This window comes from Panicum virgatum, chromosome 3K, assembly GCF_016808335.1.
Source record: "Panicum virgatum strain AP13 chromosome 3K, P.virgatum_v5, whole genome shotgun sequence".
Classification (NCBI taxonomy): domain Eukaryota; kingdom Viridiplantae; phylum Streptophyta; class Magnoliopsida; order Poales; family Poaceae; genus Panicum; species Panicum virgatum.
This window is the reverse complement of record NC_053138.1, coordinates 59584010-59597900: the sequence shown is the minus strand read 5'-3', so window position 1 is coordinate 59597900 and position 13891 is coordinate 59584010. Positions and strand designations below refer to the sequence as shown.

At 47.3% G+C, this 13891-nt stretch overlaps 1 protein-coding gene across 1 annotated transcript; it reads right to left on the bottom strand.

The window, feature by feature from the left end:
• Positions 1 to 898: 898 nt before the first annotated feature.
• LOC120699962 (dof zinc finger protein MNB1A-like) lies at positions 899 to 2233 on the bottom strand. The gene has a single exon (XM_039984077.1). The coding sequence runs from the start codon at positions 1827 to 1829 to the stop codon at positions 1242 to 1244; it is 588 nt and encodes a 195-aa protein (XP_039840011.1). The 5' UTR covers positions 1830 to 2233; the 3' UTR covers positions 899 to 1241.
• Positions 2234 to 13891: the final 11658 nt, after the last annotated feature.

The window sequence follows — 13891 nt, the reverse complement described above, 5'->3', positions numbered from 1 at the left end:
CGAGCTCCCTCGTCGACAGCGATGGCTCCGATGGTGAGCCATCCAGCGATCCCGACAACCGGTGAAGCTTCTGCCGCGAGCACCGGGGAAACGACGGCCATGGCGGTGGCGTCCAGTGCAGGCGACGAGAGGAAGGACAAGGGATTCATCTCGAAGTGCAAAGAAATAAAGGTGTGGCGAGTCCATTCTTACTCAATTTCTGTTGCTCTTGCCTACTCGTGAATTCCAGCGAGTTGAGTTCTCCGGCGAGAACTCCCTGGCCTCTTTTTGCTTCTTCCGCTCAGTAGAGAGTATGCGTGCATGATAACGTGTTAGAGGGTGACAGAATGATTGTGAATGGATGTGTTTCCATTGATTGATTGTTGCTTATATACAAGACCAAGAGACAAGGGCCCAAGGGACATGTCCCTTTGGGATGACCCCTTCATGAATAGTAACTTCCTAGTGACATCATAATGATGTCATTAATCTAATTAATTACTTAATTACAGAATTGATCACTAATTCCTAATTTTTTCATAACAATAAGCTCATTTGTGCATTACGGAAAAAAGAGCCCAAATGACTATAAATTAGTAAAGGGGAAAAATATTCGAGGGAAACCATAAATTTTTTAAAACATGAGAAAACATGTCTAGAAGTTTTTTTTAAAGAAACTAAGCAATTCAATGAACGTCCATAGTGCATCCATTGATTTATTTTGTCGCAAAAGTTGGAATACAAATTCTTTTTTGCAAAAATTCATTTGAAGTAAAAAAAAATCAAGTGCAGATGCACCAGAAGATAATTTTGAGGATTTTGTCTCCTAGTGCTTTACGACTGGAAATTTATCGTTTTGTATGAATTATTTTTTATAGATTCAAATTGCGCCTGGATTTTAGTGATGAAACAAAAGACGTCTGAACTGGAAATTAGGCATGAATCACCTGTCTTTTGTAGCCGAAGCCTTAAGGCAAAGGCTACAAATAGAATCAACTTTTGACAACTAGAGTAACGAAACATATGTTTTGTCAACATCTAGAGTACAAATTAATTAAATAAAGAGAACTAAAACAAGCAACATCACGCAACGCAAGATCACGGGACGGCACGAATCACGACGCGTGCACACACCAAACAACCTAAGCGGCCACACAAGCGTCAAGCGACACACAGTATCGTGGTCGGAGAGCTCGTCGATCGATCGATGTCGTGATGCATCCGGGACAAGCTTGACGTCCGACGCCACTAATGTGTACGTGTCACAGGAGCAGGTGCGGAGAGCCGCCGTGGTGCAGCGCGGGCGGCACCGCCGCGGTGAGCTCCGGCCACAGCGCGGCGGGCGGCGGGAGCGGGAACGCGCGGTCGCCCTCCAGGACCATCGTCGTCGCGGCCGGCCACAGCAGCGGATCCCCCACGCCGAAGTCCAGGTGGGCGAGGGCGAGGTCGGCGGAGCCGGCGGCGGCTAGCGGCGCCGGCTGCCCGAGGCCGAGGCTGTCGGAGCCGATGAGCCGGCCTTGGAGCACCGGCGGCGGCGCCGAGCCCAGGTCCAGCAGCAACGAGGCGAGGAGTCCGCCGGCGGCGCCCTGCAGGAGTCCCGGCGCCGCGGCGGCGGCGGCGATGGCGCGGGTGATGGGCGGCCGGCGCGGCGGCCTGGGGCGCTTGCGCGTGGCGCCCCCGACGGGGACGTTGCGGAGGGAGCCCCCCAGCGTCCAGTAGCGGCGGCACGCGCGGCAGAAGTGCCGCGGCTGCGCCGTGTTGTAGTTGTTGAAGTAGCAGAACTTGGTGTCCCGCGACGCGCACCGCGGGCACTGCTCCCGCCCCGCGGCCGCCGCCGCCGCTGCCTCCATGTGACGGCGGCCGCCGAGGTCGCTGGATTCGAAGCTGCTGCGTGCTGCGCAGTCGTTGCTTCCCGGCCGGCGAGCTTGGGATCGGAGGCTGCCGCGCCCCGCTTATATATATACCTCCGGTGGTAGAGGCCGGGGTGCATGGTGGCGGTGTATGTGCCGCAGCCGCGCAGCGGGGCGTACGGTCGGCGCAGTGCGTTGTTGTTGAGGCAGGGAGGGAGGCGGAGAGGGACAGCTCGGGCAGGGGTCGCCCTGCCTGCTGCGGAGGATTGTATGGAGGCGACAGCGGCAGGGGTGGCCGGGCAGTGGCTCCATAGCCAGGTTACGTAGCTTTCTCCCGCAGATAGCTAGACGACGATCTGATGTGGAATTCCTTATCCCTGGGCCCTGGCTTGCCATCGACCGTACCATTGGACCAGATGTGAATGTGAAATGGTTTTTGGATTCCACATCCACATGGTCTGGTTCGATCTCTGGTCGTCCCAAATTCAGAACATCGTCTTGCAGGAAACTTAATTTTACTAGTTTGCAATAAGACGAACATCGTCTTGCCTGATCCATTGCGGCTGAGCCAATTCACCACCATGTATTCATGCATACTATATATGCATCTAGCAGCAAGCAGCTCGTTGCTGATCTGACCGACCGACCGACGTCTAGCTGCTAATTAAGATAGTAGATAGAGGCGCTGCTGCTGCTGGGACCAGGGTTCACCTTACCGTTTTTACTGTAGCGGTAATTGTTTTTTTGAAAAAAATTGACTTTTGTATTTTTGAATTTTGAATCGGAAAACACCGTTTACCGGACCGGTAACCGCGTACCGCTCAGTAGCGGTATCGGTAAAATCACCGATAATCGGCGATTTACCGGCGGTAAGGTGAACCCTGCTGGGACAGGGAGAGCTCGCTCGAAAGCGACGTGTCATGGCGATGCCCCGTACGTACTCTTTCTAGCTTATGTGTGTACACATGCATGGTTCGAGAAAAGCCTACTATGCCTGTGTTCGGCTGGTGAGCAGCCCACCAGCTCTACAGTTTTTCTTTCTTACGTTCCTCCAGCTCCAGCCTCCAGCTCCAGCCTGCCGAACAGTGTTTTTCTCTCACAGCACTCCAGCTCCAGCCTCCAGCTCCAGCCTGCCGAACACGGTGTATATAGTTACACAAGGCAGCAATGCAAGCTCAAGGTTTAGGTACGGTTGGAAGGATAATCATGTACCCATAAATAAATTGCTGGTTGGGCTAGCTCTTTCAAAAGTAGGGCACAGATGACCGATCAAAGGGTGTGTTTAGATCCCCAAACTCCTCCAAACTTTCCAAACTTTCCATCACATCAAAATCACATCGAAACATTAAATATAGCAAATGACCCATGCATGGAGTACTAAATGTAGGTAAATAAAAAAACTAATTGCATAGTTTTGATGTACGTTGCGAGACGAATCTTTTGAGACTAGTTAGGTAATGGTAGGACAATATTTACCACAAACAAACGAAAAGTGCTATAATGTGCTACAGTGTGCGATGTGACCTTTTCTACCCGTTTTCATGGATCTAAACACACCCAAAATAGGGTTTTTTTTGTGTCCAGGACACTCCCAAAATGCAATTTTATGTGCTGCACACCCTACTTCTTGAAATGATCTGCAGCCCACCGTGAGTTGTAAATTTTGTGCGCTGCACATCGGTCCTATTAAACTACTCATTTGGAATCTGAAAGGAGAGAGAACATGCCCTAAAAAACTAAAATGCCCCCGTGACCCTAACCCTTATCCATTCGCTCCCGCACGGGTGGAGGAGGCTCACGCGGACGCCTCCGCCCCCCACCCGCGACGGCCAGCACGCCCGCCCCTGGGCGCGCGCCCGCGATGGCGGCGGCGGCGGCGGCGGCCTGCACGCGGAGCCCGCATGTCCCCCTCCACGACGCAGTCTGCACCCCCTCGCTCGCAGGTAGTGGTGCTCTGCCCCTTCCGATTCCGCGCCTAGTTCTTTTGTGATTTTGTGGATTCCGCGCCTAGTTCTTTCGTGATTCCGCGCCTAGTTCTCGCAGGTAGCTCGCGGTAATGCGGATTTTGTGGATGCGGCGTTAGTGGCCCTGATTCGATGGGTGGATTTTTGCGCTAGGTCTGATTGCTCTCGATTTGGGGGCGGGGATTATCGGCGATTTGGTGGATTTGGTGGATTATCGGCGATTTGCGCTAGGTCTGATTGCTCTCGATTTGGGGGGCGGGGATTCGATGGGTGGATTATACTTAAGGCCATGAGAAGTTTACTCCTCACCTAAACATGAACTGTTCTGGTGGCTTTGTTTGCAGCTTGGTTTGCCGCGTTGCTGTAGTTTTTTCATCCTGATCTGATGTCGTCGCATCGATCTCCGATTTCCTGGCGTGCTGTGAAGCGGCTGCACATCACCGGATCTCCGACAAAAGCGTTGGACTTGTCATGGGTTCCAGATGGGTAAGTTAAGGTCACTCTTGTTACTACCATTGAGGTTGTAGGTGTAGCGTTCATGAATAATTTGGGGTCATCCTTATCTGTTCTGTTTCATTCTTTAGGATGGATCACAACACAGCCTGTAGATTTGCCATCCGCATCCTTAGCTATCAGGAGCATGGTACACATGTGATTCATGCCAGCTGTAATAAGAATTGGGTACGTGATAAGGATACAATTTCATGGATGGATTTCTATGCTGACTTAGATGCTGAGATAAAGCGAAGCAGTGTCCAAAGTTTTTCAGTGAGCTTTTGGGACAAGGTTGCATGTGAGTATAGCGATATTGATTCTGATTCCTCATTGCTTGCTGCAATTGATATGTATTGGGACATCAGAAGGCTTCCTGTGGTAGTTTCAGTCATTAACCAGCCAAATTATGATAGCAGTTTATTTAGTGAAGTTGATGCTGTTGATATAAAATCAAATCAGCTTTTAATATGCAGCACTGAAATGAAGTCAGATCTAGTTAACAGTGCACCTGATCTTGTTACTAATGAGACTAATGATCCTGATTCTCATACCAATGATCCTTGGGGTGAAAATGATGAAATAGAGTACGTTGGAGTAGATGATGAGCCTGTTGAGCCTGCTGAACCTACTTCTAATATTGGTTTTGATTACATTCCTGACACTGATGAAGAAGATAATGATGACTGTGCTATTGATGATGAGAAAAGTTGTGATGTGGCTGAGCATATAACTGACTTAGAAAACTGTCACACCCTGAAATTTTTGAATTTCAGGATGTGATTAAAATTAAAAACAAAACAACAATTTTCTCATAATTCTAAATTTTTTCCAATATTTATTTTCTTCATAGGGAATTTAATATGTAAATACTAAAATAATTGGTTGTCTTCTAAATTAAACGAGATTGTTTTGTTTGTGTTGCATTTCATGCCGTAATGCATTGTTTTATTGTTTGTTGTTCAGTTTGAATTTGAATTCTTGTGTTCAAATTTAAATTTGAATGTGTTTGTTTTTCTTTTGGAAAAAAATGGAAAGCTTTTCCCTCTCACTCTCTTGGTTTCCAGCCCATCCGGCCCAGCCCCTACTTTTTCCTTCTTTTTTTCTCCCGGCCCAACTGCTCCCCTCGCAGCCCAGTCCAGCCGGCCCAGCTGTCTCTCTCGGCCCGCTCCGCCCTTCCCCCTCTCCTCTCACGCCGACAGGGCGGCCCCACCTGTCGGGGTCCTCTTCCTCCTCGCGCGCGCCTCGCCGCTGCCTCTGGCCCCGCTCGAGCCCCGTCGCTGCAGGTGGAATCCTTCGTCCGAGCAAATCCTCACGCCGAGGACCCCCCCCACCACAGCCGCTCCGCGCCCGCGTCGGATCCGACTCCGCCCCTGCACGCGTGTTTGGCTCGAACTCGAACCCGAGTTGGACGAGGGCACGCCTCCCCGGGTATCCTGGACCCGCACGTCAAGACCGATCACGGAGCCCTATAAATAGCAACCCGAGATCCTCCTGAGAGCTCAACCCTAGCCACCGCCTTCGTTTTGCCCCTGCAAACCCAAGCTCGGCTTGCGCCCGCCATAGCCGACCTCGGAGCTCGCTGTGCCGCCGTCTCGCTTCGCCTCCACCTCAATCGAGCCGCCGTCTAGTTTCCCAGGAAGGTAAGGAGCCTCCCCGACTCTTTTTCCTCCTCGGTTGCCGCTTCTTCGCGCCTGCGCAAGGTGCCACCGCAAGCCCGCTCCGGCCACCCCTACGCCAAATCAACCCATCAGCCGCGTTCCTTGCGTCGCGCTCTAGCCTCCCGACCGAATCTCGCGGTGAATCGAGCCCAGAGCCTCTAGATCGCGCTACCGCCGATGAGGTCGCCGCCGCCCACCGCCGCAGACCTCGCCGCCGGCCGCGCCCAGCGCCGCCGCTACCCCCCAAATCGCCATGGCCGTCCAATTTCCATCCGACGGCTGAGATTAGATCTGACTCGAGGTCAACCTAACCAGTACCGGTCAACCGAGGAAGTTTTGCAAAGGAGCCCCTAGTCTTTTAGAAAATCAACCCCTAGAAGCTCTGTTTCTTTGCAAATAAGCCTCTAGAATCTTGTTTTAGCCATAACTTTTTCGTTTTAACTCCGTTTTCAGCGATTCTTGCGCTCACGTGATCCTTGTGACGTGTGCAATAGCTTTATAACCTTTTTATCCTCTGTGAGCACACTTTGTTGTGTCTTACAAATCTTTTCCATTAGTCCTTAACCCTTTAGTTAATCGCGACTAGATCCCTAAAGCATCGTTTATCCCATAGAATCGTCGTTTTAGCTCCGTTTTCCGTGTTTCTTGCGCCTTCGTAACCATAGCAACGAGCCCTATCCTTTAGTACGTTCTTTTAAAGCCTTTCTTTTGTTATGGTGTAATGTTCTTAGTTGTATCTTTCTGTTTGCTTTGTATGTTTGCCCATGATTGCTTCGAGTAGAAGGATCGTTGATCGAGGATTGAAGAATCAAGATTTCCAAGTGAGCAAAAGCTGAAGAGCAGTAAGAGTAGCTTTTCGTTGGAGAAAGGCAAGTGACCCTAACCATCTTTCTATCTATGCTTATTTACAAGAGTACTTGATTTAATTGGAACATGGAGAACCACCCAGGAAAACCGTACAACCACAATACTATATGGCTCTGGTCTTGGCTAAGTAATTAGATGAACTATATGTTGTGTTGGGATTGTTCCGCTTGGTGGTTATGAGTTTGTGTTGTGGAGCGGGTGAAAGAAGCTGCGTCTTCTGAGGGACCGCACGGCAGGGACCAACACATACATATAGAAATTCTTTGTAAAGGCCTCGTAGCGTCCCTATGCAATCACACCTCGGAAGTGTGGTATTGTGCCTGATCAGCACATATGCATGGTTGGGTTCAAAGTTCTTCGGAACTTTTACGCGAATTGTGATGAAAGTGTACAACCTCTGCAGAGTTAAAACTAACCGGTTAGCCGTGCTCACGGTCAAGAGCGGCTTGGACCCTCACATGATTAATAAACTTAAAGATGGAATTAAATCACATTCTGGTTATTTCTTGTGGCCTTGCTGAGTACCAACCATAAGTGTACTCACCCTTGCTTACTGCTGCTCAGAAGGAGAAGGTGTATAAAGATTTTTGAGGATGTTGCTGAGTTCTAGGCGTACGCAACCCCCAGTCGATTGCCTGTGAAGTTGAAGCCATCGTTTCCAGGATAAGCTGTAAACTCTGATAGTCTTTTATTTGTTTTAGTTCTCTTTTTCGTGATACTGTTACTGATTATTCACTTATAATGTCTCTATATGTATGAAACTTGATCCTGGCATACATATAGCTATGCATTCGGTTTTGTCCTTAAAACCGGATGTGACAGAAGTGGTATCAGAGCTGTATCGACTAGAGGACGTAAGCCTAGATAGCAATGGTCGCTTCCTAAGGCCTTTTATGTCACCAAAACAATTCTTACCTTATCCTTGACCTCTTCGGTGAATATTCTCACTCCTTAACTATTTTTCTTTCCTCAGTCAACCTTGATTCTCTCTTCATTTGCACATCATTGTTTTGCAAATGTTAGATCCTCAACACTGTCTATTTATTTATTTTTCTGGATCACTCCTTGATTTTGATCATACCTCCCCTTTGATGTATGATTTTCCAATTTCATCCAGCTCACCTCCTTTTGATATGCTGGTGAAATTGCTCCTTAAAATTCTTTTAACTCATTTTTTTATCTATCTTTCCTTTGCTTTATTTACAATGTGCTTAGTGCCTCTCCTTTCTTTCTAAATAAATGCCGCTTTGGATTCATCCCTTGATTCTTGATTCCAAAGTATCTCTTCTGATTAAAAAAAATAGATGATCCGCGCCATCTATCCTAATGTTTGTCTATCCAAATCATCTGAAGAATGTGACCGCTAGTTCATCATGTGGAGCCAAGTCGAACCAATTGGTTACTATACCACCTGCTCATATTTCCATTCATGTTGGATGAAGAATTCAGAGCACTACCATAGAATCAAGCCTGAGCAAAGTTATGACACTCACTGCCACTACAATCATGAAGGTGAAGTCAACGCTGAACAAGTTGAAGGAGGCATGTGTCATCAACAACGAAGCTAGAAGATATAACCGTGCTTAGGAGTACCCCTTCTAGCCCTATTAACAACGTTTAGCATCGTCTTTGATTGTGTTGACTGGTGGAATTTAGTGTTTGCATGATGATGTTTGTTTTTATGACCTTGTCTGATTCGCTCCTTTGTAATGATTGTTGGTGTATTGTGGGTCTTCTACCTACAATGACATCAGTTGCCTAGATGGGTTCTTCTTTTATACCTCCCCCTCCTTGTTATCCTCTGTCTTTCTAGCTAATCCTTTAATGGATGTCAAGAAGGAAGTTTATGGCAACACTCATCTACAATGATCGACAAATGAAAGAGGCTGAAGACAAGAATGCGCTCTTTTCCTTTCTGTTACCCCCATATCTTTCTCACCTCCTCCTTGATTTATTTAAGTTGCAACCACTAAGAGTTTGTGAAGATGATAATATGGACGTTACCTTGATACTCGCTTTTTCTTTCTCTCTACAGACCTTGTCCCTACCACACAACCAGATGTTGAGCCCTAGCAGAAAGGAGAAAGAAGACATCAACATTCTAGCACAAACTCAAGGAGTACAAGCAATGGTTCCAATCAGGGTCAACAACCAACAGCATGTTACAGAGCAAGCCTCCTCTCGTAGGAGCCACAACCCTGTTAGCAGTGATAATCAAGTCCCAACCGGTCTGCCAGCGTTTGATAAAGAGAAGCTATTAGCTATGCAAGCTCGTGTCCTACAAGGAAGGTTGCAATCTACAACAACATCCTCGAATAACATGGAGATGACCAAGACAGAAGTCCCCACTGGACCAGTGAAGAGGCAAGTTGCTGAAGCATGGAACAATGAAAAGCACAAGAGGAACTATGAAGCACCAAAGCCACTGATAGAGGAACAACATGAGATTAGTAAGACTCCAGGAACATGTCAATGCTGCGAGCATTATGGTCGTCTGTGTCTTCAAGAAGATAGCTTAATGACAGCAGAAGTAAGACAACGTTATCATTCAGATATCAAGAGAAAGTTGTCTACCCAAGATCCAGTTCTAGAAAGAGTTGCCCAAGATGAAGACCGTACTCAGACTATAAACCTCGATGATTGGACTATCTCTTTCAAAGAGTTTTAGCCTAAAAGAAGCAAGCAGTCCAAGAAACAAATTGGTAAAGCAAGCCAAGAGAAGATGGAGTTACCACAACTATTGGCAGATAGAAGTGTTCAACCCAGTTCCAACCAACTACAACCTGAAGTGGTTCAACCTCCATATGACAACTCTATCAAGAAGAATCCTGGTGCACAAGCCATTCCACCAAGAGTGGAGATGCAGCATAAAGGTAATCGAGATGGATGTATTAAAAGAGTACTGTGCTATAAATGTGGTGGAAAAGGGCACTATGCCAATAGATGTTCCACAAAATGATGAAGCTAGGATGAGTATGCTAAGAGAATGTGTTCTGTATGTAGTAAAGAAAGGCACTATACCAATGGATGTCCAACAAAGCGTAAGAAGACTAGATTCCATGATATTGGACTATACTGTCTCAAGTGTGGAGAAGATGGACACCTTGCCAGTTGGTGTAAAAAAAATGAAAAATGATAATTAACTCCATGACAGAAGTACATGAAGACTTGAGAGGTGATACAAGACCCCAAGCCAGAAAGAAACAACCAAGCTCTATTCAAATCACTTACTCAAGGTACGATGGAAGTTCATCGATGGATGGGCCAACGAAGTTGAGAAAAAGAATGGATAGTTAAAGGTGGAATTAGATTGAGTATACATGAAGTGTTTGGCATGAGTTGCGGAGAATAAAGAAGTATGTTTGAGGAGATTTTGTAAGATGGAATAATCGAGAAGAAAGTTATATGTGTTGGATGCTACCCATCTAAACTTTTGTCTCTTGCTAGCCTTGTGAATCTCGGGACGAGATTCCTTTTAAGGGGGTAGTTCTGTCACACCCTGAAATTTTTGAATTTCAGGATGTGATTAAAATTAAAAACAAAAAAACAATTTTCTCATAATTCTAAAAATTTTCCAATATTTATTTTCTTCATAGGGAATTTAATATGTAAATACTAAAATAATTGGTTGTCTTCTAAATTAAACGAGATTGTTTTGTTTGTGTTGCATTTCATGCCGTAATGCATTGTTTTATTGTTTGTTGTTCAGTTTGAATTTGAATCCTTGTGTTCAAATTTAAATTTGAAAGTGTTTGTTTTTCTTTTGGAAAAAAATAGAAAGCTTTTCCCTCTCACTCTCTTGGTTTCCAGCCCATCCGGCCCAGCCCCTCCTTTTTCCTTCTTTTTTTTCTCCCGGCCCAACTGCTCCCCTCGCAGCCCAGTCCAGCCGGCCCAGCTGTCTCTCTCGGCCCGCTCCGCCCTTCCCCCTCTCCTCTCACGCCGATAGGGCGGCCCCACCTGTTGGGGTCCTCTTCCTCCTCATGCGCGCCTCGCCGCTGCCTCTGGCCCCGCTCGAGCCCCGCCACTGCCTCTGGCCCCACTCGAGCCCTGCCGCTGCAGGTGGACCCCTCCGTCCGAGCAAACCCTCACACCGAGGACCCCCCCACCACAGCCGCTCCGTGCCCGCGTCGGATCCGACTCCGCCCCTGCACGCGTGTTTGGCTCGAACTCGAACCCGAGTTGGACGAGGGCACGCCTCCCCGGGTATCCTGGACCCGCACGTCGAGACCGATCACGGAGCCCTATAAATAGCAACCCGAGATCCTCCTGAGAGCTCAACCCTAGCCGCCGCCTTCGTTTTGCCCCTGCAAACCCTAGCTCGGCTTGCGCCCGCCATAGCCGACCTCGGAGCTCGCTGTGCCGCCGTCTCGCTTCGCCTCCACCTCAATCGAGCCGCCGTCTAGTTTCCCAGCAAGGTAAGGAGCCTCCCCGACTCTTTTTCCTCCTCGATTGCCGCTTCTTCGCGCCTGCGCACGCTCGCCGGCGCGGCACACCGCAAGGTGCCACCGCAAGCCCGCTCCGGCCACCCCTGCGCCAAATCAACCCCGCAGCCGCGTTCCTTGCGTCGCGCTCTAGCCTCCCGACCGAATCTCGCGGTGAATCGAGCCCAGAGCCTCTAGATCGCGCTACCGCCGATGAGGTCGCCGCCGCCCACCGCCGCAGACCTCGCCGCCGGCCGCGCCCAGCGCCGCCGCTACCCCCCAAAACGCCCTGGCTGTCCAATTTCCATCCGACGGCTGAGATTAGATCTGACTCGAGGTCAACCCAACCAGTACCGGTCAACCGAGGAAGTTTTGCAAAAGAGCCCCTAGTCTTTTAGAAAATCAACCCGCCGTCCTATGCAGTTGAAAAGTATTTAAAAAAACAGCCCTTTGTTTTAAGTTTTAGACCCTGACCTTTTAGGAAATAGAACCCACCATCCAGGAAGTGTAGTTTTGCATGCTAGCCCCTAAAGTTTAGGTTTAATTATGTTTAGGCCCCTGGTTTCTTCAGATCTAGCCCCTAGAAGCTCTGTTTCTTTGCAAATAAGCCCCTAGAATCTTGTTTTTGCCATAACTTTTTCGTTTTAACTCCGTTTTCAGCGATTCTTACGCTCACATGATCCTTGTGACGTGTGCAATAGCTTTATAACCTTTTTATCCTCTGTGAGCACACTTTGTTGTGTCTTACAAATCTTTTCCATTAGTCCTTAACCCTTTAGTTAATCGCGACTAGATCCCTGAAGCATCGTTTATCCCATAGAATCGTCGTTTTAGCTCCGTTTTCCGTGTTTCTTGCGCCTTCGTAACCATAGCAACGAGCCCTATCCTTTAGTACATTCTTTTAAAGCCTTTCTTTTGTTATGGTGTAATGTTCTTAGTTGTATCTTTTTATTTGCTTTGTATGTTTGCCCATGATTGCTTCGAGTAGAAGGATCATTGATCGAGGATTGAAGAATCAAGATTTCCAAGTGAGCAAAAGCTGAAGAGCACTAAGAGTAGCTTTTCGTTGGAGAAAGGCAAGTGACCCTAACCATCTTTCTATCTATGCTTATTTACAAGAGTACTTGATTTAATTGGAACATGGAGAACCACCCAGGAAAACCGTACAACCACAATACTATATGGCTCTGGTCTTGGCTAAGTAATTAGATGAACTATATGTTGTGTTGGGGTTGTTCAGCTTGGTGGTTATGAGTTTGTGTTGTGGAGCGGGTGAAGGAAGCTGCGTCTTCTGAGGGACCGCACGGCAGGGACCAACACATACATATAGGAATTCTTTGTAAAGGCCTCGTAGCGTCCCTATGCAATCACACCTCGGAAGTGTGGTATTGTGCCTGATCAGCACATATGCGTGGTTGGGTTCAAAGTTCTTCGGAACTTTTACGCGAATTGTGGTGAAAGTGTACAACCTCTGCAGAGTTAAAACTAATCGGTTAGCCATGCTCACGGTCAAGAGCGGCTTGGACCCTCACATGATTAATAAACTTAAAGATGGAATTAAATCATATTCTGGTTATTTCTTGTGGCCTTGCTGAGTACCAACCATAAATGTACTCACCCTTGCTTACTGCTGCTCAGAAGGAGAAGGTGTATAAAGATTTTTGAGGATGTTGCTGAGTTCTAGGCGTACGCCAGTCGATTGCCTGTGAAGTTGAAGCCATCGTTTCCAGGATAAGCTGTAAACTCTGATAGTCTTTTATTTGTTTTAGTTCTCTTTTTCGTGATACTATTACTGATTATTCACTTATAATGTCTCTATATGTATGAAACTTGATCCTGGCATACATATTGCTATGCATTCGGTTTTGTCCTTAAAACCGGGTGTGACAAAAACCCCAAGATTGCTGTTGGGGTGACATTTGAAGATAGAGACACTTTCATGAGAGCTATTAGGCAGTATGCTATTCTGAATGAGGTTGAAATTGTGGCTCGTTATAATGAAGCAAAGAGATATAGAGGATATTGTAAAGGCAAGAAGTGCAAGTGGAGAATATATGTATCACAACTGCAGGATGAAAGGATATGGCAGATTAAGAAGATGCCTAACAAGCACTATTGCAAGAGCACAAGTAAAGTTGAGAACAATTGCATGGCTAATCAATTCTGGGTTAGGGATAGAGTAATCCAATGGTTGAGGCAAGATCCCACAATTGGAGCTTCTACTTTGAAGACCAAGTTGGAGGAGAAGTACTTGATCAAGTTGTCATACTGGATTGTCTACAATGGTAGGAGATTAGCCCTTGATGAGATCTTGGGCAAATGGGAGGACAGTTTTGACTATGCTTTTGCATTCAAGGTGGAGATAGAGAGAAAGGCCCCTGGCAGCATAGTAGAGATAGATTGTGAAAAGGTTGGGTCCAAGATGAGATTTAGCAGGATGTTTGTTGCTTTGAGGCCATGTATTGATGGATTCAAAAATGGGTGCAAACCATATTTGGGCATTGACTCCACTGCTCTTACTGGAAGGTGGAAGGGGCAGCTAGCTGCAGCTATAGGCATTGATGGACATAACTGGATGTTCCCCGTGGCATATGGTGTATTTGGGTCAGAGACACAAGATAATTGGGGCTGGTTCATGAACAAGCTTGCAATGGCAA

What these genes read in the sequence shown, in the direction of transcription:
- LOC120699962 (XM_039984077.1), bottom strand. Translation starts at nt 1,829, where the DNA reads ATGGAGGCAGCGGCGGCGGCGGCCGCGGGGCGGGAGCAGTGCCCGCGG.